The sequence below is a fragment of the Colobus angolensis genome, unplaced genomic scaffold, assembly GCF_000951035.1.
Source record: "Colobus angolensis palliatus isolate OR3802 unplaced genomic scaffold, Cang.pa_1.0 Scaffold446, whole genome shotgun sequence".
NCBI lineage: Eukaryota > Metazoa > Chordata > Mammalia > Primates > Cercopithecidae > Colobus > Colobus angolensis.
In genome coordinates, this window is record NW_012117888.1 from 524,029 (window position 1) to 549,348 (window position 25,320).

The 25,320-nt window shown below is 39.8% G+C and overlaps 3 protein-coding genes across 4 annotated transcripts in view; 1 reads left to right on the forward strand and 2 right to left on the reverse strand.

Annotated features, from left to right (window-relative positions):
• The window catches only part of LRCH2 (leucine-rich repeats and calponin homology (CH) domain containing 2), a 129,203-nt gene that overhangs the window by 26,416 nt on the left and 77,467 nt on the right, over positions 1-25,320 (forward strand). For both annotated transcript variants that reach the window (XM_011957537.1, XM_011957538.1), the window contains exons 2-5: positions 14,820-14,964; positions 18,256-18,382; positions 23,365-23,470; positions 23,553-23,689. In XM_011957537.1, coding sequence (XP_011812927.1) covers positions 14,820-14,964; positions 18,256-18,382; positions 23,365-23,470; positions 23,553-23,689 — 515 coding nt within the window. The remainder of the gene's footprint in view (positions 1-14,819; positions 14,965-18,255; positions 18,383-23,364; positions 23,471-23,552; positions 23,690-25,320) is intronic.
• On the reverse strand, positions 5,199-5,516 carry LOC105522916 (putative 60S ribosomal protein L36-like 1). The gene has a single exon (XM_011957536.1). The coding sequence runs from the start codon at positions 5,514-5,516 to the stop codon at positions 5,199-5,201; it is 318 nt and encodes a 105-aa protein (XP_011812926.1).
• On the reverse strand, positions 11,753-13,762 carry RBMXL3 (RNA binding motif protein, X-linked-like 3). The gene is made up of 3 exons (XM_011957535.1): positions 13,106-13,762; positions 12,730-13,054; positions 11,753-11,982 (listed from the first exon to the last, which is right to left on the reverse strand). Exons 1-3 carry the CDS (start codon positions 13,724-13,726, stop codon positions 11,753-11,755), a joined length of 1,176 nt encoding a protein of 391 aa, XP_011812925.1. The 5' UTR covers positions 13,727-13,762.

Genomic DNA, 25,320 nt, shown 5'->3' on the forward strand with positions numbered 1-25,320 from the left:
TACCCTGAAGACCCATAAGGGTAGAGCTATGCAAGGCCTTGGGAACCCAAGGCCTTGGGAACCCACCCCTTCCATCAGTGTACCCTGATTGTGAGACATGGAGTCAAAGGAGATTATTTTGGAACTTCAAGTTTTAATGACTTCCTCATTGTATTTTGGACTTGCACGGGGCCTGAGGCCCTTTCATTTTGGCCAATTTCTCTCATTTGGAACGTGTGTATTTATATAATGCCTGTACCCCCATTGTATATAGGAAGTAACTAACTTGCTTTTGATTTTACAGACTCATAGGCAGAATGGGACTTGCCTTGTCTCAGATGAGACTTTGGAGTTGGACTTTTGACTTAATGCTGGAATTAGTTAAGACATTTGGGGACTGTTGAGGTGGAATAATTGTATTTTGCAGTGTGATAAGGAAATGGGATTTGGGAAGGGCTGTGGCAGAATGATATGGTTTAGCTCTGTGTCTCCACTCAGGTCTCATATCGAATTGTAATCACTATATGTCAGGGGAGGGACCTGGTGAAAAGTGATTGGGTCATGGGACTGGTTTCCCTCATGCTTCTCTCATGGTAGTGAGTGAGTTCTTACAAGATCTGATGGTTTATAATTGTGTAGCGGTTCCCCTGCCCTGCCCCCCATCTTGTGAAGAAGATGCTTGCTCTTCCTTTGCCTTCTGCCATGATTTTAAGTTTCCTGAGGCCTCCAAGCTATGTGGACTGTGAGTCAATTAAACCTCTTTTCTTTATAAATTACCCAGTTTCTGGTAGTTCTTTATAGCAGTGTGAAAATGGACTAATACTCTCTTTCTCTTCCCTTATTACCTCTTTTCCTCCCAAATCCATGGCAACCATTGATCTTTCTACTATCACCATAGTTTTACTCTTCCCAGAATGATATTTCCTAGGAATCCTAGCATATGTAGACATTTCAGACTGGCTTCTTTCAAGAAGCAAGATATGTTAAGGTCTCTCCGTGTCTTTTCATGGCTTGAAAGCTGATTTCCTGGAAGTGATTCCATTGTATGGATATTGCACAGTTTATTCATTTACGTATTGAAAGATGCATCTTGTTTGTTTCTAAATTTTGGCAATTATGAATAAGGCTGCTATAATTGTTAGTGTGAAGACTTTGTGTAGACATTAGTTTTGAACTGATTTGAGTAAATACCCCGGCTTGCAATTGCTGAATTAAGACCATATTTATCTTTGTAAAAGCATACCAGACTGTTTTCCAGTGTGGCTGTTCTTTTTTTTTTTTTCATTAAATATTTATATAATTTATGGGGTACAAGTGTGAATTTATTACATGCATAGTAGTCCAGTTAGGGGATTCAGAGAATCTGTCACCCAAATAACATACATTGTACCCATTAGGTGATTTCTTATTATATACTCCTCTCCCACTCTGTCACCCTTCTGAGTCTCCATTGTCTATCACTCTGCTCTCTATATCTATGTATACACCATTTTTTAGCATTCACTAAAAAATGAGTGAGTGAGAACATGTGATATTTGTCTTTCTGTGTCTGGTTTGTTTCACTTAAGATAATGACCTTCAGTTCTATCCATGTTGTTGCAAAAGACCAATGCTTTGGCTATTTGGACTCTTTTTTGGTTCTATATGAATTTTATGATTTTTTTTTCTAATTCTGTGAAAAAATGGTGTTGGTATTTTGGTAGGGATTGCATTGAACCTGTAGATTGCTTTGGGTAGTATGGTCATTTTAACAATATTAATTCTTCTGATCCATGACCATGAGATATCTTTCCATTTGTTTTTGTCATCTTCAATTTCTTTCATCTGTGTTTTATAGTTTTCCTTGTAGAGATCTTTCACCTCTTTGGTTAAATTTATTCCTAGGTATTTTATTTTTTTGGTAGGTATGGTAAATAGGATTGACTTCTTGATTTCATTCTCAGTGAGATCATTATTGGTATATAGAAATGCTACTGTGTTTTATATGTTAATTTTTGTATCCTGAAACTTTATATTTATCAAATCTAAGAGTTTTTTTGGTGGAGTCTTTAGGGTTTGTAGATATAAGATCATATCATCAGCAATCAGCGATACTTTGACTTCCTTCTTTTTGATTTGGATGTGTTTTATTTCTTTCTCTTGCCCAGTTGCCCTGGCTAGGACTTCCAGTACTATATTCAATAACAGTGGTGAAAGTGGGCATCTTTGTCTTGTTGTAGATCTTAGAGGGAAGGCTTTCAGCTTTTCCCCATTCAGTATGATACATGGGTTTGTTGTATGGTATGTGGGTTGTAGGTATGATATGTGTGTTTGTTGTATATGGCCTTTAATTTTTTGAGTTATATTCCTTCTATGTCTAGTTTGTTGAGGGGTTTTATCATGACTGGAAGCTTAATTTTATCAAATGCTTTTTCTGCATCTATTGAGATGATCATATGTTTTTTGTCCTTAATTCTGTTTATGTGATATATCACATTTATTAATTTGCATATACTGGACCATCTTTGTATCCTTGGTGTAAACCCACTTGATCATGATGTATGATATGGTTTGGCTCTGTGTCCCCACCAAAATCTCATCTTATAGCTCCCATAATTCCCACGTATTGTGGAAGGGATCCAGTGGGAGATGGCTGAATCATGGGGGTGGGTCATTCCTGTGCTGTTCTTGTGACAGTGAATGAGTCTCATGACATCCGATGGTTTCAAAAATGAGAGTTTCCCTACACAAGCTCTTTGTCTGCTATCATTCATGTAAGATGTGACTTGCTCCTCCTTGCCTTCCACCATGATTGTGAGGCCTTCCCAGCCATGTGGAACTGTAAGTCCAATAAACCTCTTTCTTTTGTAGATTGCCTAGTCTCAGGTATGTCTTTATCAGCAGCATGAAAATGAACTGATACAGTGCATTATCTTTTTGATGTCCTGTATTCAATTTACTAGTATTTTGTTGAGGATTCTTGCATGAATGTTCATCAGGGATGGTGGTCTGCTGTTTGCCTTTTTTGGTGGTTGTGTCCTTGTCCAGTTTTGGTATTAGGGTGATAGTGACCTCATGGAATGAATTAGGGAGAATACTCTCCTCTTCAATTTTTTGGAACAGTTTCAGGAGGAGTGGTATTACTTCTTTTTATATTTGATAGAATTTGGCTGTGAATCCCTCAGCCAAGCTCCCTCAACAATCCCTGAGCTTGTCTTTGTCAGGATTTTTTTTTTTTTTTTACTACTGATTCAATGTTGCTGTTCATTATTGGCCTGTTTAGATTTTCTGTTTCTTCCTTGTTCAATCTTGGTAGGTTGTATGTTTCCAGGAATTTATCTCTTTCCTTTAGGTTTTCTTGTTTGTGAGTATATAGTTGTTCATAATAGTTTCTGATGATCTATTGTGTTTCTGTGGTGTCAGTTGTAATGTTTCCTTTTTTATTTCTCATTGTGTTTATTTGGTTCATCTCTCTTCTAGGTTAGTCTAGCTACTGGTTTATCAGTTTTATTTATCTTTTTGCAGAATCAACCGTTTTTTTAAATACTTTGTATCTTTTTTTGGCCTCTATTTCATTTAGTTCTACTGTGATCTTTGTTATTTCAAATTCTGCTAGTTTTGAGTGTGGTTTGTTCTTGATTTTCTAGTTTTTTGAGATGCATTGTTAGGTTGATAATTTATAATCTTTTTTAATAATAGGCATTTAATGCTATAAATTTCCCTCTTACCAGTGCTTTTGCTATATCCCACAGGTTTTGGTTTGTTGTGTTTACATTTTCATTTGTTTCAAAAAATTTTTAATCTTTTGTATTAATTTCTTCTTTGGTCCAGTGATTGTTCAGGAGCTTGTATAATATCCATGTGTTTGTATAGTTTCTGAAGTTCCTTTTTGTATTGATTTCTATCCACTGTGGTATGAGAAAATAATTGATAGGATTTCATTTTTAAACAGTTGTTGATACTTGCTTTATGGCCTAACATGTGGTTTATCTTGGAGAATGTTCCATGTGCTCATCGAAAAAGTGTATATTCTGCAGTTGTTGGGCAGAATATTCTGTAAATTTGTTAGGTCCATTTGGTGTAAAGTCCAATTTACATCTAATGTTTCTTTGTTGGTTTCCTGTCTAGATGATCAGTCTGATGCTGTGAGTGGTGCGTTGAAGTCTCCCACCATTATTGTATCTATCTCTCTCTTTAGGCCTAGTGATATTTGTTTTATGGTTCTGGGTGCTCCAGTGTTGGGTGCATATAAATTTAAAATTGTTATAACCTCTTGCCAAATTGATCCCTTTATTATAGAATTATATTCTTTGTCTTTTTTTAACCGTCTTTTATTTAATATCTGATTTAATTGATGCAAGTACAGCTAGTGCTGCTCACTTTTGGATTTTGTTTGTGTGGATTGTCTTTCTACTTCTTTACTTTTGGTCTATATGTGTGTTTTTACTTTTGGTCAAGTAATGTGAGTTTCTTGTAAGCATCATATAGTTGGATTATATTTTTAAAATCTATTTTGCCAATCTGTATATTTTAAATGGGGCATTTAATTCATTTATTTTCAAGGTTTATATTGATATGTGAGGCTTTGTTCTTGTCATAGTGTTAATCATTTTCCAGTTTTATAAATTCTCTGTTTTTTTCTTGGAATGTTTGTCTTTGTGGTTTGGTGGAATTTTGTAGTGGTGTCATTTGATTTCTTTTTCTTCCTCCTTTGTGTGATTGCTTTACCAGTGAGTTTTATACTTTTGTGTGTTTTCATGATGATGAATATCACTTTTACTTCCAAGTTTAGGACTTCTTTGACCATTTCTTGTAGGGCCAGTTTAGTGGCGATGAATTCCTCAGTATTTGCATGTTTGGGAAAGACTTCATTTCTTCTTATTTATGAAGCTTATTGCTGGATATTGAGTTCTTGGCTGGCAGTCTTGTTTTTTTTTTTTTTTTTTTATATCAGCACTCTTAATATGTCATTCCCTTCTCTTCTGGCTTTTAAGGTTTCTGGTGAGAAGTCTCATGTTAGTCTCATGGAATTTCCTTATGTAGGTGATTTTTTTTTATTTCAGCACTTTTAATATGTCATTCCCTTCTCTTCTGGCTTTTAAGGTTTCTGGTGAGAAGTCTCATGTTAGTTTCATGGAGTTTTCTTATGTAGGTGATAGGGTGCTTTTCTCTTGATGATTTTATTTTATTTTTTTTGGTCAAGCTGTTCTTTATTTCAGGAAGAGGGCAGGGCAGGGGGCTCAGTCTTTCTTAGCAGTAATTTTCCTCATGGAGGCCAGGACATTGCTCAGCTCCTCTCGCTTCCTCTTGGTGAGGATGTGTGTCCCCACCCTTTTCTTGATGAACTTGAGGGCCTGTTTGTCCTTGGAGACCTTCAGTAACTCCTTGGTACGCTGCTCGTATGGGGTGGAGCCACACACCTCTCGGGTCATGCCCTGCACACACTTGGTATGTTTGGTCAGGCGCCCGAGGCTACGACTGTGTCTGGGCTTGCTCACATTCTTGGTCACCTTGTGGCCTTTGTTGAGGCCCACAACCATAGTGTAGCACAGAGCCATTGCTGCTGCTCTCCAATAGTGGCTGTGGTTGAAGGCTGTCTTGCTGATTTTAGAATTCTTTTTACCTTAGACAGTCTGATTATAATATGCTGTGACAAACTCCTTTTTGCATTGTGTTTTCCTTGGGATCACTGAGTCTCTTGTGTCTGGATGTCTAAATCTTGCTATACTTGGAAAAGTTTCATTTCTTATTTTGTTAAATAGGCTTTCTAAGCCTTTTAATCTCTCATCTCTCTCAGGAATACCAATAATTTGTAAGCTTGGTCATTTTATGTAGTCTCAAATGGCACATGTATACCTATGTAACAAACCTGCATGTTCTGCATGTGGATCCCAGAACTTAAAGTCTAATAAAAAAATAAATAAATAAAAGCAATAAGCAAGTTCAAAAAAAAAAAAGAAGAAAGAAAAAAGCTTTGTTTATTCTTTTTCTTTATTTCTGTCTGACTGGATTATTTCAAAAGACCTGTCTTCAAGTTCTGAAATTCTTTCTTCTGCTTGATCTAGTATTTCAAATGTATTTTGTATTTCCTTCAATGAATCTTTTAGTTTCAGAATTTGTGTGTGTGTGTGTGTGTGTGTGTGTGTATGTGCGTGTGTGGGGGGGAGAGAGAGAGAGACTTGTTCTGTTGCCCAGGCTGGAGTGTAGTGGTGTGATCATAGCTCAGTATGACCTCAAACTTTTGGACTCAAGTGATCCTCCTGCCTCAGCTTCCCGAATAGTTGGGATTTACAAGCATGTGCCAACATGCCTAGCTAATGTTTGTATTTTTAGTAGAGACAGGTTCTCGCTATGTTGCCGAAACTGGTCCTAAACACCTGGGTTCAAGCAGTCCTCTTACCTTGGCCTCCCAAAGTGCTGAGATTATAGGCGTTAGCCACCATACTTGGCCTCTTCATCTTTTAAAGATATTTATCTCCATGTTAAAAGTTTTTATTTGTATTCTGATTTGATTTTTTGAGTTCTTTGTATTGGTTTTTAGATTTCTCTGGCATCTCATCGAGCTTCTTTAAAATCAGTATTTTGAATTCTTTATGTGGGATTTTGAGGATTTTTTTTTTTCCTCTTTGGTTAGGATCTATTGCTGGAGAATTACTGCATTCATTTGAGGCCATCATATTACCTAGCTTTTTCATGTTTTCTGTATCTTTATGTTGGTTTCTGCTCATCTGGCTTCATAGTTACATCTTCTTTTTTAAAAAATGACTTTCATGTGGATGGGGGACTTTTTTCTTGAAGATGTGACAATGATGTTAGTTGGGTAAGGCCTTCTGGCTTTGCTTTCAGTTGCATGCGGTAGTGAAGACTGTATAATTTATATGGCTATCTTCATTGTGTTAATGTGTGGTTCTTGGCGGGGCCTGTGGTGAAGTTGTACTTGTGACTTGAGTGCCTGATGGGCCCATCATCAGGTTTTAATGGTAGCAGAAGTGTGCTAAGTATGTCTATCCTTGTGACCTGGGACAGCATATGCTGGCTCCTGTGTTGGCAGTTTCCAGGCAGGCTAATGTTTGGGCATCTGGGTGGCTTTCTCAGATGCCAGTTTTAGTAGCAGTATACCAGGCATATAAGCAGGCTCTCGAGCTCCCGAGCAGCTGGGGTAGTGAGGGTGATAGAGGTAGCAGTGGTGGTGAGATGCTCTCCTTGTTCCCATGCACTGTGCTCTTGTGCTGGAAGTGGTTGCAACAGGTTGTGCAAACTGGCTTCTAGGTCAGAAGGTGGTGCTTGCAGGTAAGAGCCAGCTGAGACTGTAGAAGTAGGGTGTTTATGCTCAGTCTCTGTCCCCTAGAAGTGCTCATGTGCCCTAGGTGGTAGATTGGGTTGTGGAACACCCAGAACCTGGCCCCCCCCACTAGTTTGTGTTGGCATAGGGTTAGGGGGGTGAAGCTGGGTGGATCCAGACTGGGCAAGCTTATACTCAACACCTCACAATGGCAAGTGCGTGCATGAACTATGACGTGGGGATAGGGCAGGCAGTGTAGTCCTCACGCCTCTGGTGAAATGCTTGGGTGAGAGGTGACTGTTGCTGTGCTGAGGTCGTGCCATGGGTGCCAGGGAGGATGAGACCACTGCTGTCCCTCCCTCATCCCAGCTGTGGCAGCCAACCTGGCTGTTCTGTTAGTATGGCAGTTTGCACCTAGCCCATAATTCAGCCATGAGCCATAGAAGCCAGCACCCAGCTCAAGACCAAGCCTCTGCAGTAACTCATCCTGCTCAGGATTGGAGCATTGGGAGCCTGGTTCCAGTGCCAGAGACTGCAGCCCATGCCATGTCCACTTCTTAGTTTTGGCTGTGGGATCCGCATTGATCCCCATTCCTGCTCAAGCCCCTGCTCCACAAGATGCAACCTGATCTTCCCCAATGGCCAAGACTGGTGCTGCAGATTTCCAGGACCACTCATAGTTGCTAAGAGCTAGGATTAAGAATGGCATCTTACTGTGGCTACTTAGTTCTCAGGAATTGTGTGGGACCCAGGGCATGTTGCCTCCCTGGAGCTGTTCCTTCTCATAGTCTCCTGGATGCTCCCTAAATCAGATTCAGAATTTGGGTGGGTCAGGGTGCTCTCCTGTGGCTTGGACTGTATGATTCCCCAGTGGGAAAGTGGACTGCAGAAAAATACTCACTCTCTCTTGTATTGGGGATTCATTAGGTCCCAGCCGGTCTTGACCATACAGGTTGTCTGCTTTCCTTCTCATTCCCAGATTTTGGAGTTTCCTTTCACTTTTTCTGTTGAACCCTGTGTTCCCTGTGGGATAATGTATTCAAAGTGTGATTGTCTGCATACCACTTTGGTTTTTCTAAGTGGATGAGGCATGCTGGAAATGTTTCTAGTCAGCTATCTTGGAAAACAAAGGTCAGCCTCCTGTCACTTTTTGAACTTCTTTGATCTTTTCATATGATTACTGTGTTTTCTTATGACCATTATTTTCAGACTTCTCTGCTTGCTGTTTTTTCTCTACTCACTTTCTAACTGTTGGCCTTCCTGATAGCCCATTCTTTATCCTCTAATTCGATACTCTGATATTAGGTGATGTCCTCCATTTCTGTGATTTAATAGAACTAACGATATTCCTACAACTTTCAAGTTTTTTTTTTTTTTTTTTGAAATGGAGTCTCATTCTGTCGCTCAGGCTGGAGTGCAGTGGCACAATCTCGGCTCACTGTAACCTCTGCCTCCCGGGTTCAAGCAATTCTCCTGCCTTAGCCTCCTGAGTAGCTGGAATTATAGGTGCGCACCACCATACCTGGCTAAATTTTGTATTTTTAGTAAGAGATGGGGTTTCATCATTGTTGGTCAGGCTGGTCTCGAACTCCTGACCTTGTGATCCGCCCATGTCGGCCTCCCAAAGTGCTGAGATTACAGGCATGAGCCACTGTGCCTGGCCACAACTTTCAATTTTATATATCTATCCCAGACTTCACTTAGGAGATCAAGATTCATCTGTCTAATGCCCATTTAACAGCCCCTCTTTGAGTCTCTCTCAGATGTCTCGGTTTATACAGATACAAACTTGAACCCTTCATTGCACCTCTGTTTCAAAAAAAAAAAAAAAAAAGCAAAAATCTCACCAGCAGAAGAAACTATAAAAATCCTGTTACACTCCCACTGTTTATTAGATAATATTATTTTAGCTGTCTAGGCCAGAATCCTGGGTGCCATCCTTGATTCTTTCCTCTCGTTTCTTCCACATACCTAGTTCCTTGCCACTCCCTGTGAGTACTAATTTCAAAATATATTTCAAATTTTATCCACTTTCTCTTATCCCTATTCTTGCAATCTTAATACAAGTTACTATCATCTATCTCTGAGACCACTGTATTATTTATGAGTGCCTAATGCTAGGTATTATACAGAATAACAAATTGAGCATAATTTTGTTTTTAGGATTTCAAATTAATTGTAAACACTAATTTTGAACTCCCAGAATTCTGAAGTTACAAGAATAAGAGGTAAAACCCTAAATATAAAAAAAAATCCTAAACTAAAAACAGTGACTTCATTTTCCTCCCCAATAGAACTGTGTGATGCTTGGGTATCCAGAGGAGGTAAGCCAGAATATTGGGAAACATTTGTTTCTAGTTCAGATTTTGGTTTCTAGTAATTCTATTGTTTTTTAAGTTATTCAGAATTTTATGGTGGGAGGAGGAAGAATAGAAATTAATTTTTATATTATATAAACATAACTTTTTTTGCCAGTTATATAATTTTACATTAGATTAAGAGTGAGAATATTTATCTATCTCCTCTATATGTATCTGTATATATTACATATGTAGTAATACGTATGTTAATGTTCTGAATAAGGAACTTACTATATTGCTAAGTGAATAGGTCTCATCCCTTGGAATGAAGTTGAGCATTATTGATAGGAGGTTGTTTTTATGAGGGCAGACCAGATGCTAAATGAGGTACATTGAACTAAACTGGATGCTCTTCCTAACAGAGGCACAAAATTTTCTTACATTTTTAACCAAGTAAGTATAATGAGCTAGTGTGAGCAAAGTAAATTTCTATGATAAGGTAACTAACTTGATATTCAGGTAGTTGTTGGGGGTTTGTACCTTTGGGGACATTATTTGTCTGCCATGAATAGAGGTTATTGCTGGCATCTAGTGGGTAGATGCCAGAGATGCTGCTAAGTATCCTACAGTGCCCAGGATATCCCCCCACAATGGTTATCAGACGTCCACAGTGGTGAGGCTGAGCCAACTCTCTTCTAGAGTATTTGTTTTTCAACCCACTACTGCAATGTCCTAAGTATTTTTCAAAATTCATTTAACAAACCCTTAATAGAGGAGTAATGGTTGTAATAATTCCACGATTTTATTTTTGTGAAAATTTAAATGAATGGAAGTATATTTGTGTGTACTTGCAATAATTTAGGAGACGAATAAATCAAGGATGATACCAGGTTTCTGGCTTGAGCAACTCACCAGGAGGATGTTGTTGACATTGAGATGAAAAGAAAAATAAATAAATAAATAGAAGTGTGGGAAAAGATCTTCATTTCAGATTTTATACTTGTAGAATTTGAGGTGCCTGAGAGATATCAAGGTGAAGTCCTGAAGATCAGAACATAGGCTTTTAGACATATCTGATTTGCTTTCTAGGAAGCTGATTTGCTTTCCAGGAAACCAGGGCGAGTATTAAATGACCAGCATGTAGGCAAGGCTAGGAGCAAAACTGCACATTTATTTTTGGTCCCCCAGCTTCAGGAAAGAAGGTGTGGGGGAGGGGTGAGGTCCGTCGATCTCCGGCAGGGGAGGCCGGGGGAGTCACCCGGTGGAGCTCTGGGGCGAGGTTCCTAGGTCCGCACACGAGCAGGGGCCAAGAAAGTTCGCACTGCGCACCCACCGGGAGCGGCTTTTATGTCCTGGGCCTGGGAGTGGAAGGGCAGTGGGCGGGATATAGGCGGGTCGGGGGCCGGGCGGTAGGCGTGGCTAGGCGGGTTCCGGTTTTTCTCCGTCGGAGGTCGGGTTGCGCCTGTGCAGTTGACCTGTGTCTTTCCCGGGCGCGGGAAAGCTGACGGTGAAGAACCCGGAACTGCGCCATCTTGCCTCCGTTCCTCCAAACAATATCCTTAATTTGCAATTCATCAGTATATAAATATAATTTGGACCTAGGATGGATGAAATCACCCAGTAGAGTGTATATCTTTTTTTCCCATTTACTTTTCAGATTTACTGAGTGAACATAATTTTCTTTTCATAAACATTTGATCTAAATCATTTTTGTTGTTGCTGGTTGTTTGGTTTTTAATACTGGGAACACTGAGATTCAGTTTGAAAGATACCCTGAACTCTGAAATACACCAATCCCTCCCGCTCTCCACCCAAAATCTAGTTGGTTTAAATGAGCAGAATGATCCATTTTTCCATTTTAGGTGAGCAGATGTTTATGAAAGATCTTAGAACTGTTTGTCTCATTTATCAGGCAAATTTACAAGCAAAGAAACCATTAATCGTATTTCAACTTGTAAACAGAAGAAGACTAGGACTCAGGTTCATATCTTACACTTTTAACATGAACTGGTTGAAAGAAACATTAACAATTTCAAACTAAAGAAATTTTAAGTTTTTCCTCACAAAAGCATAAAAATGGAGATCTTAACAGGAAATTCTTAAAAGGTAAAAACAACTCTTACTTATACTAGTCCTTGGGTAGTTTAATATAGAACAGGTTGTTCTTTTTGTTACTTTGAAAAGGAATTTTTGGTCCCAAGTCTGTTCTTGCTTAGTATCTGCTCCAGCCTTCCCCTCTCTCCAAGCGGCCTCCTTGACGGCCTCCACCCCTGGGCACCCTGCAGCTCGACCAGCTGTAAGAATCATGCAGGGGAGGGCTGCTCCTTTCCATGGGCAGAGGGAACCCACGATCCGGTCTGCCTACCCGGTCTGGACCTCTCGAGTAGCGATCGCTCCAGCCGTAACTGTCGCGGCCCCCACCGTAGGCGTCAGGCGAGCAGCCTCCGTACTCCTCGTAGCGGCCTCCTCCTCCGTAGCGGTGGCTCTGGTCATGACTGTTGCTGGAACTGTCGCGGCCCCTGCTGTAGGTGTCGGGCGAGTGGCCCCCACTGTAGGCATCGTGCGAGTGGCCTCGGTACTCCTGGTAGCTGCCTCCTCCTCCGTAGTGGTCGCTCCGGCCGTAACTGTTGCTGGAACTGTCGTGGCCCCTGCTGCAGGCATCGGTGGAGCGGTCCCCGCTGTGGGCGTCGGGCAAGTGGCCCCCAGTGTGGGCACTGGGATAACCGCTGTGGGTGTCAGGCGAGCGGCCCCCGCTGTGGGTGTCCTGCGAGCGGCCTCGGTACTCCTCGTAGTGGCCTCCGCCTCCATAGTGGTGGCTCCCGCCGTAACTGTTGCTGGACCTGTGGCGGCCCCCGCTGTTGGCGGCCTCGGGCGAGCGGCCCCCGCTGTTGGCAGCCTCAGGCGAGCGGCCCCCGCTGTAGGTGGCCTCGGGCGAGCGACCTTGGTACTCCTCGTAGTGGTCTCCTCCTCTGTAGCGGTGGCTCCCGCTGTAACTGTTGCTGGAACTGTCCCGGCCTCTGCTGTAGGCGATGGGCGAGCGGCCCCCACTGTAGGTGTCAGGGGAAGGGCCTCCATACTCCTCGTAGTGGCCTCCTCCTCCATAGCGGTAGCTCCTGCCGTTGCTGGAACTGTCGCGGCCCCTGCTGTAGGCATCTGGCAAGGTGATGCGCAAGGCGTCGGGTGAGCGGCCCCAGTACTCCTCATAGCGGTATCCTCCTCCGTAAGATGGCGGTGTCCCCCGCCCAGGGGTGGCGCGGCACAGGCCTCCGTAGCTCTCGAGGGGCTCTCGGTAGGAGCCCCTGGGATGATCCACGTAGTCACGGTCGTGACCCCTGTAGCTGTTTTGCTTGCCATAGCCTCTCAAGGGACAGTAGTCCCGGACACTGGAGTGGCTATAATAGCGGCGGCTGTACTCTCTGAGCGCGGGGATAAAATCCCCGGGGTCGCGGCACAGGGGCAGTGGCTCCCAGAGCGGTGAGCCTGAGTAGCCCTCCCACTCCCACATGGCCAGCGCCTTCCCAGGCATTCCACCGCCACCAATGCGAGCCAGGCTCGACTGGGGCGCAGCCCTCTTTCGGGGTGGGCTGGCCCAGCGCTGCAGCGGCACGCTTGAGTAGCCGTCTCGCCCCCACACAGCCGGGGCCTTCCTGCGCATTTCACTGCCAACGCTGCGAGCCAGGCTGGATGGTGCGGCCCTCTTGTGGAGTGGGCCGGCCCAGCGCTGTGGCGGTGGCCCGCGCTTCCTGGGCATCAGGGCCCTGTAGGGCCACTGGTCAAAAGACCCCACGTAGCCGTGGCCGTCATCAGGCCCGCCCCAGGAGTGGGGTCGCTGTGGGCTGCTGCCACACCCACGGGTTCCGTGTGGGAACCTCCAGCGACTGCTGCTGCCCAGGGGCGGCGGCACCCACCAGCTGCTCTTGAATGCTGGTTTGATGGCCTGGGCCACCTTAATGGCCTTACCATCAAGGTACTTGCCATTCAGATCTCTGGCGGCGGCCTTGGCATCGGCAGGGCTTTCGAAGGTGACGAACGCGAAGCCCCTCGATTTGTTGGTTTCTCGGTCTTTCATCAGGAACATGTTGTTGATGCGGCCATACTTGACAAACTCAGCCTTGAGGGCTTTCTCGTCGGTTTTGAGGTTGAGGCCCCCAACGAAAAGCTTCTCTGGGCGATCCGCTTCCATCATGTCTGCTTTTCGAATGGTGGATCAGAGGCAGTGGGAGGTGATGAGGCAGCAACTCAGTCGCAGTCTTCCAGCGCTCTCGTCGAGGGCGGCTCCTACCGGTTGGAGGGTGTATGTCTCAAGAAGGAAAAGAGTACCTTACGTCATAGTTCTTGGGAACAACAACGTTTATGATACAGGTAGAGGAAAACCTAGGAAAAGAAAATAAGAAGTAGCCAGAGAGGTAGGAAGAGATCCCAGAAGTGTAGTCTTCTAAGCCAAAGGAAAATAATCTTTCCAGACATATGGAATGGTTATTGATGTGGTGGTTGTTGGTAACACTGGTGGATGTGAGAGTGGACAGAAACCAAATTGTAGTGGGTTGAGAAGTCCATGGTAAGTAATAAATTTAGTTGTGTTGTAGATTTATGTAAGTTTGGCTGTAAAAGACGAGGCAGATGGAGGGGGATGTGGGATCGTGGGAGGTATTTTTGTGTTTGCTTTTAAAGATCAGAGATAATTCTTCATTGGTATTTTAAAAGACAAATCACATATTTGGAATTTAGGTATACTGAAGCATATAAAATACGTTTGGTTAATAGACATGCATTCTATGAGTTTTGCTTTCTTTCTTTTTTTTTTTTTTTTTGGAGACAGAGTCTCACTCTGTCACCCAGGCTGGAGTGTAGCAACGTGATCTCAGCTCCCTGCAACCTCCGAGCCTCCTGGGTTCAAGCGATTCTCCTGCCTCAGCCTCTTGAGGAGCTGGGATTACAGGGGCCCACCACCACATCCGGCTAGTTTTTGTGTTTTTAGTAGAGACAGGGTTTCACCATGTTGGCCAGGCTGGTCTCCAACTCCTGAGCTCAAAAGATCTGCCTGCTTTGGCCTCCCAAAGTGCTGGTATTACAGGTGTGAGCCACCGCGCCTGGCCATTTGAGTGTATTTCTAAATGATGTTTTTTGCCTTCAAGGTATTGATGGATAATATTGTATATTTTAAAGTATTTTAAGTAGTTGCTTAGATTCTAAGTGATTCAGCAAGTGTGAAAATAGTTCTTTTAATTACTATAGATATTGGTGTATGTTTAATACTCAGACACTATTTTTTTTTCCAGATCTTTCCAGAAATCGTTTTACAGAAATTCCTTCTGATGTCTGGTTATTTGCACCCCTTGAAACATTAAATTTATATCATAATTGCATCAAAAGCATTCCTGAAGCGATTAAAAATCTGCAGATGTTAACATACCTTAACATTAGGTAAGGAAACAATTTAAAAATAAATTTTGGTTTTTATTGTCGTTCTAATCCTTTTTAGTGGCAAAGGAATATGTTTGATTTGGCTGTGTAGCTTAAATTGATCTCAACAGTATCTTATTTGTGTTTTTTATATGTTCACATTATTTTGTAGGCTTTTGTTGAGAGCAGAACTTTGCAAACTTTAACACACAGGAATTACCTGGGGATCTGTTAGAATGCAGATTGTAATTTCTTAGGTCTGTTGTGGGACCTGCATTTCTAACAAGCCCCTTGGCAATGCTCATGCCTACCTGCTGGTCCTTAGACCTCAGTTTGAGTAGCAAGGCTTTAGACCATAAATATTTTCCGGAAATTATAGCACCACAATACAGATTTTATATGCATTCTTAGATATGTGAAACAAACAGTGCTTGAGTTATTTTTTCTCACTTTTGTGACTTCTTGCTTCTACTTCAAGGATGGTTAGAGTGGGATGAGAATATTGAAAGATTTGGAAGTGGATGACAGTTCATGTTTATACTTAGTAAGTACTTACCATGTGCTAGGCCGTGTTCCAAACGCTTTACCCATATTACCTTATCTAGTTTTCATGACAGCATTTTGAGATAGGTACTGTTGTTATCCCTGCATTACAGATGAGGAAACTGGGTTAAGCTCTTTGTCCAAATTCATGTATATATTCAGCAAGTGGTAGAGCCAAGATTAAAATCAAAGCAGTCTGGCTGTAGAGCTCTCATTCATACATAGCTTTTAAAAAGAGTGAACACTTACTAAGTATAAGAAAAAACTTTCCCTGCCAAATCAGTAACATTGAATGAAAATTGATATATTGTGACTTAATTTTAGAAATTTTTCTTTTTTTATTCAGTTGGAAGGGATAATCTCCTCATTAACCAAGTTACTTGTCTAAATTCCCATATGGAGAAGTAGTAAATATAATTAATATACATAAATGATAATGTTCCCTTCTCACTGTGATATATCACTTCTTTTATATGACTCTCCTAGTGGTGTTACCTGACAGTACAAGCTATTTTAACTGAAACCACTTTACAACTTAAAATGTGTGAGAGAGGTTTCCTTCCATAGATGTCAGTCATTTGGGTTGTCCTTTCTCTAAGTAGGTATAAATCTCCTTGGCCTGGCTTAGGAGAGGTTTGAGGAAAATGAGGTGTTTTTAAGTTTTGTCTTTGTTTCTGTTTCATTTTGTTCTTTTGCGGAATTAGTGATTTGCCAAAAACTGAATTACCTTTCTCTATTAACACATATGGTAATCTTAGTTTTACTAAAATGTTCTCTGATTTTATCCTGTCATGATCTGTAGAAGTCAACTTTGATTTTTTTTTTATAGTCACAAAAATCTTTGAGCAAACTATATTGAAATAACATTTGTTCTAGTGATTGAATTCCTCTTTAAAGCATGTAGTAAAAAAGGGACAATTAATAATTTGTTTGCCAGTATGAAGAAACCAGATCCTGGTGAAAGATGATTGTGTTAACTCAGTGAATATGCCTTTTTTGTTTTTAGACGGAGTCTTGCTCTGTCTCCCAGGGTGGAGTGGCACCATCTTGGCTCACTGCAACCTCTGCTTCCCAAGTTCAAATGATTCACCTGCCTCAGCCTCTCAAGTAGCTGGAACTACAGGTGCCTGCCACCAGGCCCAGCTAATTTTTAGTAGAGACAGTGTTTCACCATGTTGGCCAGGCTGGTCTCAAACTCCTGACCTCAAATGATTTGCCCGCCTTGGCCTCCCAGAAGTGCTGGGATTACAGGCATGAGCCGTTGTGCTTGGCCTGAATATGCTTTTTAAGGGAAGAAAATAATTTTTAAGCTATTTTTGGCCTGAAGATGTATTAGAATGAGTTCGCCATTATTTCTTCCATGTATTTATTTATTTTGGTGAAAATATCTTAATAAACTTGTTAAATAATTTTCAACTCTTCTTTCTTCCTATATACTACCCCCTCCTTTTTCAGTAGAATCCTATAGAAAGATCCTTGTGTGCCCTGGTGTGAAGGGCCCCAGGCAGACCATTTCTCCAAGGAGCCTGCTTGATCCTGAAAGTATGAAGGATTATGACAGGACCCTAGCATATTTGACGTTCCAGCAGTCTGGCCAGTATTGCTAGTTGAGGGGCATTGCCATTTTTTTGTTTGTTTGTTTGTTTGTGCTGTGTTATTAAAGCCAGTTTAGTATTTCTGGATGTCCTTTGCCACAGAAAAGATGGGGAGGAGGGTCTTCAAGTCCCCACTTGAGTAACACTGGACTTTTGTTGCTGTGTATGTTACATGAAATGCTAGGTATAGGTCTATACATGTCACTTTGAAAAATAGGAAAAGTAATAGCTTATCGCTTACCAATGCTTGTTAGTATGTAAATGGAATGGAAACATACACATTTTGGTAGTGGTTCATTTGGGTCAGTCAGTCTGTTTTGGCATATAAATTTGACTATAGTACTTTGAGGGCAAAGACCCCAGAGCCAGATTGCCTGGGTTTGAATCCTGCCTCTCCCACTTTCAGCTGTGTGACTTTGAGCAGTTTACTTACACTCTTGTGACTATTTCTTCATCTGCAAAATGGGGATTACTGTGAGAGTTAATTCACATGAGCTGCTCTGAACATGGCCTGGCAATAGTAGGCACTCAGTAAATGTTAGTTATTATATTTAAATGTATCTACAGAGATAAGAATGTTTTATCAACTTTGAGCTGAGATAAAGGGCTAATAGGCTGTTAAACCTTAAAAGGGAATGGGTTAGGGTTACTACATGTTTTTGAAGATATAGTCCTATTCATTCTTTTATAAACTTGAACATAGTGCATGCACATTTATCCCTGGAGACTTTCCCTAGCATAGAAGTATTGAATATGCCAGAATTATATCAAGGAGCAAAGTTCTGACATTATTGAGCTCAGAAGAATCATTCTGCGTTTTTGAGAACTGACGGTGTGTAGAGTAGTATCATAGGTCTGCCTGCATAGGCTTTGCTATGCTATGGATCTCTGCAGTACTTGGGCAAATCACTTAAGCAGTTTTAACTTTCATTTTCTGATTTGTATAATGGAGATAATAACTACTTAATCTTGTGTGTCATTAACATGAAGATTAAATGAGACAGTGCATATAAGAAAGTTACCACTGTGCCTGATACAAAGTGAGCACTCAGTAAGTGATTATTAAGTTATTACTTAGTGATAGAATATCATTTACTTAAAAAGTGATTTCTTCGTTTTTAATATGTCACATTACATATATACTCTCATAAAGAAACTTTCTCATTCTTTTCAGCCGAAATCTTTTATCAACATTGCCAAAATATCTATTTGATCTTCCCCTTAAAGTTTTGGTCGTCAGTAATAATAAACTAGTATCCATTCCGGAAGAAATTGGGAAGTTAAAAGATTTAATGGAGTTGGTGAGTAAAATAGTTGTATTAATTGAATGCAATATGCATAATATATCTACATTTTGGAAGATTACTCATTTTTAATGGAATTTCATTGTAAGTTTTTAAAAAAGTACTAACTTGGTAGATGTCTAAATTCGGTAAGACTTAGTAAAATCTTGAGATACTATATGTCTGAGTTTTTCCAGTCACAAAATAGCATGATTCTTCCTTAGTCCTAGTGGAGTCAGAAGGCTTGCTTACAAACTTTAAGAAATACTTTTCAAATGAATAAGCATTTGTTTACTCATTTTGTGTACAGTAAAGGTCTTAGAGAAAAGCTAAGGGAATTTTTAAAATAAAGCTTTTATAGGACTATGATATATCCTTAGAGTAAGGAGATAAAAGAAGAAAGTATCTGCAAATGGTAGAATTAGCAACGTAACTCTTCCTCACTGTTTGCTTATGTGATGTTATAACACTTTTTAGACTGAAATAAATAATAAAAGGCCGTTATATGCAATTGATTGTAGAAATATAGAATAATTTAAATTAATTACCTTGACATAACATTTTAGGTATTAAAGGACATTGAATTCTGAGAGAAACATATTCAGATCCTCTTAGATGTCTTAGATATTGTTTGAAAGAGGTATGTAGGATGTATTTTCCTAATCATCTATAGCATTATTATAATAGCTTTCAGTTACTTTTCATATCTTTTGGTTACCTCCACTTTATGCAGTATACCATGCTGCATGTTTTTCTTTTATTTTGAATGATGCTTTCCTAATAAATAGGTATTTTAAAAGTTTCTTTCTTTCTTTTTTTTTTTTTTTTGAGACAGAGTCTTGCTCTGTTGCCCAAACTGGTGTGCAGTGACACGATCTGGGTTCACTGCAACCTCCGCCTCACGGGTTCAGGCGATTCTCATGCTTAGCCACCCAAGTAGTTGGGATTACAGCCATGCACCACCACACACAACTAATTTTTGCATTTTTCGTAGAGATAGGGTTTCACTGCATTGCCCAAGCTGGTCTTGAACTCCTGGCCTCAAGTGATCCACTTGCCTCGGCCTCCCAAAGTGCTGGCATTACAGATGTGAGCCACCATACATGGACTAAAGTCCTGAAGTATTCTTATGTATGACTTTATTATGTCCCCCGTGTCAAAAGTTTTCTTGAGGAACTTACCTACAATTTCATAATGAGAAATGAATAAATTAACAGAATGTAGTGAGCAGAAATTTCAGGAATACCTTTTATTCATTAAGGAATACCTGCATGTCCAATTATAATATAAGGAAACTTCCTTGAATTTCACCTTATGCTTTAGAACCATATAATTTTGAAGTTAAAAAAGATCTTAGAAGTGATCAGATACAACCACTTTCTAATGTAGGAACCCCTGATACATCTACTGTATATTTTCAATGGTGACAACTCTGTATATGTGTGTGTGTGTGTGTGTGCATGTGTGACTGTCCTAATTCTTCTTTGCAAAACTCTATTTGTTATTAATCTTTCTTATTTTGAACCAAAATACATGCTTCTATATTTCTTCCATTGGTCCTGGGTCCATTATCTATATGTGAAGAAATATAGATAATGACAACTCCTTTTTTTTTTTTTTTTTTTTTTTTGAGACAGAGTCTTACTCTGTCTCCCAGGCTGGAGTGCAGTGGTGCAATCTCGGCTCACTACAACCTCCGCCCTCTGAGTTCAAGCAATTCTCCTGCCTCAGCCTCCTGAGTAGCTGGGATTACAGGCACCTGCCACCGCGCCTGGCTAACTTTTTGTATTTTTAGTAGAGATAGGGCTTCACCATCTTGGCCAGGCTGATCTTGAACTCCTGACCTCATGATCCACCCGCCTCAGCCTCCCAAAGTGCTGGGATTACAGGCGTGAGCCACCGTGCCCGGCCTAACAAACTCTTAAGAAGTGTTTTTGTATACCTTAAACATCCTTATTACCTTTATTCCTTTGTATGACTTTTTACTTTTAGGTAATTCAATTTAGAAAATGTTCCTTTTAGTTAAAGTCTCCCTTAATGTTATACTAAAAAATGAACAGAGATTCCAGATATGATCTAACAAGTTCATAATAAAAGGGACCATTATTTTCTTTGACTTGAACACTATTAATGTTTTTCCAGATTTTATAAAGGTTATAATTTAAGATTTTATGTCTCTTCATTTTTTTTAAATTTAATTTTTGGCCCTAAGTTTTTAATTACATGATGTAATTTTTAGATAAATGAAATGTAAAACATAATTAGGAGTTTTAGATTAATTCTACTACAGTTGTCCCTCTGTGGGGGATTGGTTCCAGGATTCACCCCATACCGTAATCCACGAATGCTAAAGTCTCTTATACACAATGATAGTATTTACATATAACCTAAATACATTTTCCGTATACTTTAAATCATCTCTAGATTACTTATAATGCCTAATACAGTGTAAATGCTGTGTGAATAGTTGTTATGTTATATTATTTAAGGAGTGATGACAAGACAAAAAAGTCAATATATGTTCAGTACAGGCACAACCATGCTTTTTTTTTCCTGAATATTTTTGATTTGTATTTGGTTGAATTCATGGATGAGGAACCCATAGATACAGAGGACCAACTGTTTTTTAATTTATGTAGAAAATTCTAAAATGTTAAACACTATTATTTTACTAGGTACTATAAAATTATTATGCTTTAAACTCTTGAAATCAGTAACAGTAGATGGGTAGATAGCATTAGGAGGGCTAATTGGCAGTTGTACATATTGAATTGGTGGGTATTCCCTGTCATTGGAATACTTTCCCATGATACTCTTCCACATGATGTGATAATCAACTGCAATGAAATTCTATCATTAGAAACCTAGGAAATACTCCCTGGCTTCCAATCCTCTGCAGAGTATTTTGTAGAGCACCTACTGGAGTAGGTTCATTTCCTATGCCTAGGTTTATTTCTCCTGGGAAATGACAGCTATCTCTCAAATTTCTGTGGATTTTCCATATGGAAATCATAAGTATCAAATACCTTTAGAAAGAAGCAATAATGTTTAAATAACATTTTCACAAACTTCTATTATCCATCATTTGAATAATAGTCTATTCTGAGCATAGCAGCTAAAGTGATCCTGTCAAAATATAAGTCAGATCACGTCAATCTCCTGTTCAAAAATTTCTGGTTCCTGCCCACATCTCTCAAAACAAAAGCTAAAGTTATATCCTTCCTTCTATTCTACTCTCTCCCTTATCCATTTCCCTCTAGTTACACTGGATTCCTTGCTATTCTTTGTATTTGTCAGGTGTGCTCTGAGCGCCTTTACTTTTATTGTTCCTTCTGTCTGGAATATTCCTGTCTTATATATTAGTATGGTTCACTCTTTTAGCTCTGACAGTACTGCTCAATATCACCTTCTCTGTGAGATGAGGTAGTATCCCTCCCCACTATTGTGAGCATAGCCATTTTCCTACCCTGTTACTTTTTTTTTTTAAATAGCACTTATCACCTTCTAGCATATTATATAATTTACTCCCCTTGCTAGCATGTAAACTCCATGAGGAGCTATGAGAGCAGGAAATTTTGTTTTGTCCCTTGATATGTCCCCAGTCCCTGGAACAGTACCTAGCAAATGTTAATAGTATTTAATAAATATTTCTTGTTGAATGAAGATGTCTTAGATAGTGTTTGAAAGAGGTATGTAGGATATATTTTCCTAATCATCTATAGCATTATTATATTATTCCCTACATGGTTTTAATATTATTTTGAAAACTGAATGTATGTACTATTCTCCTCCCTCCAGGCTATTATCGTTTTCACTAAAAGTTGGAAATTGGGGGCAGTTGCATTAGAATATGAATTTCATTTGAAGTGTGTCTGGTCTGAGACCATGCTGTATATTTCTCTTTTCTTTTTGTTGATGTTATTATAAGAAAGAGAGGAGAGAGCATAGTTAACTTAAACTGTTCTTTTTTCTGTTTTTTATTATGATAATAAATAAAAACCTCAATTTGTTATTATGGAAACTTGATATTGTTTGCCTTTAAATAGGGGCTTGGATTTTAACCACAGAGATGTCCTGAGAGAGACCTTAGATAACCTAAGAGATTTCCAACTCAGATCTCTTAGAATGTCTTTGAACTATGATATGAGTCACAAGTGTTGGGGCTTGTAACTTCTCATTTTGTATCCCTTTGGAGAAATAGATTTAGTTAAATCCATCCTGATCATAGTCTGTTTCTCCAGTGCACATTTATAAACCCTTGACTTTCTTTTTTTTTTTTTTTGAGACGTAGTCTCGCTCTGTCGCCCAGGCTGGAGTGCAGTGGCGCGATCTCGGCTCACTGCAAGCTCCGCCTCCCGGGTTTACGCCATTCTCCTGTCTCAGCCTCCCGAGTAGCTGGGACTACAGGCGCCCGCCATCTCGCCCGGCTGTTTTTTTTGTATTTTTTTTTAGTAGAGACGGGGTTTCACCGTGTAGACCAGGATGGTCTCGATCTCCTGACCTCGTGATCCACCCGTCTCGGCCTCCCAAAGTGCTGGGATTACAGGCTTGAGCCACCGCGCCCGGCCAACCCTTGACTTTCTTAGCTTCTGCCCAGCCAAGTATCTCAAGACAGCTACTGTAATTGACAGATTACACAATGTTTGAGAGTTGTAAGTCTTTTACTTTACCTCCACATGAAGAGTGCTGGATCATTCTTACTTCTGGTTTTGGCTAGTATGAGTTGGCCTTTAGTTGAGATTTTTGAGAGGTTGACTTACGTAGTTACTAAGATATAATCTTGCATTTTTGTGTGGAAAGTTTCTATTTACTGTGCTAGATTGACTTCATGATGTCATATAAATAGAAATCTGCCAGATAATCCATCTTTAGAGCAATGACATTAGAGTGTAACTTTTGCTAGCTGTTAACCGTGCTTTAATTAAAAAATTAGAATATATATATGTATGTATGTATTTCTCAGTTAGCTTATTATAATTCTGTTTTATTGTTTTCCTTAGGATATTAGCTGCAATGAGATTCAAGTCCTTCCCCAACAAATGGGAAAATTACATTCACTTAGAGAGCTAAATATAAGAAGAAATAATCTTCATGTTTTGCCAGATGGTAAGATGTTCACTATTTTTACTCACATGAATAAGAGAATAACTATGTAAAATTTAATTAATTATTTTTCATTTCTGACCAGAATTAGGAGATCTTCCCTTAGTCAAGCTGGATTTCTCTTGTAATAAAGTGACCGAAATTCCAGTTTGTTACAGAAAGCTGCATCATTTACAAGTAATAATTTTGGATAACAATCCATTGCAAGTACCACCAGCACAGGTTTGTAATAAAAATATTTTACATGTTTCTTCTCATTTTTATTCATAATTTTATCTGTTTGTGACTGGTAAATCAAAAAGCACCTAAATCAAGAGCCAATTTGTTATTCAAGCACTGTTGTCTAAAATTTTTCTGAGCATTGCCTTTTGCACTTTGGTAGGAGTTTTAGCTTAGGCTCTAGGGTAGCATTTAGAAAACCCAGATAATAACTTTCTGCTTGTGAACTGATAATTCTGGTTGTTAGTTATTTACAAAAGAGACTCTGAAGTCTTTCTACTTTATTTCCCACTCAGGTATATATCTACTTGGGATTTGTTGTGGGATTGATTGGAGCTCGTTCTTGGCACTGAGAGATGGAATTATAACAGAAAGAACAAAATACAAGTGGAAAATATTAATTATGACTTTTAGTTTAATGAGGATTAAATCCATGTGGAATCCTTTTAAATGATAGTTAAGGAATAAACGATGATATAATCCAGTATGGACAAAGTATGAAAGAGAAGAAAGAAGACAGTGGGGAAGAGATGCCAACAGAATTTCTGAAAATGGAAAATAGAATAGTAGAAACTAGTACCTTTACTTAGACTGCACAAGATTATTTGGCTGAGGAGCAAGTAGCAGTGAAATGGTACTTTATGCTATATGCCCTGGCAGAGGGTTTGCAGATATCCAGAAAAAAGGTAGTCTTTTTCTTCCTACAAAAGTACATTCCACTCATTCCAAAGGGGTTACCTTTTCTAATTCAAATAAAGACTGGCTAGAGTCCTGGTGGTAGCTGCCTTAGCAGAATGAAGAAAGCTGAAACTTATGCCTGCCCTAGGAGAAGGCAATCAGATTCAAGTTGATTTACAGCCTCAAACCTGGGAATGGCTTGAGTATTGGAGGAAACATGTAACTCTGAATATAGGGATTAAGTACTGAAAACATGATGGTTTGTGGAATGTCTAAGACAGTGCTGTCCGGTAGAACTTTCTGAATGGTGGAAATGTTTTATAATTGACAACGGTCCAATACTGTAACCACTTGTTTATGTGGCTGTGGAATGCTTGGAATATAGCTAGTGCAACTAAAGAACCAAATTTTAAATTTTATTTTAATTTGATTTATTTAAATTTAAATTTAAATTGCTGCATGTGACTGGTAGCTCCCATATTAAACACCACGGTTCTAATATTTACACCCTCAGATTCTTTCCCTCAGCCCCACAGCCACAGACTATGCCTTACTTGCATCAACAGAAGCCCAGAATTTATTCTAAGGAGTAGGTAGATCCTTAGATTTTCTTAGTTAGCTCAGTGGCCAGGTGATGACTCACTTCTTGCCTCAGCGGAAGACTGGTGTTTACACCTTAAAGAAGCACCATCCCATTTGTACTTGCTGTGGTGATGAGCATGTTCTATATCTGCACTGTCCAATACAGTAACCACAGTGGCTACTGAGTACTTGAAAGTGTATAGTGTGACAAAAGAACTGAATTTTTATTTTATTTAGATTTGATTAATTTACATTTTTTTTTAATTTTTATTTTTTTATTTTTTTTATTATACTTTAAGTTCTAGGGTACATGTGCATAATGTGCAGGTTTGTTACATATGTATACTTGTGCCATGTTGGTGTGCTGCACCCAT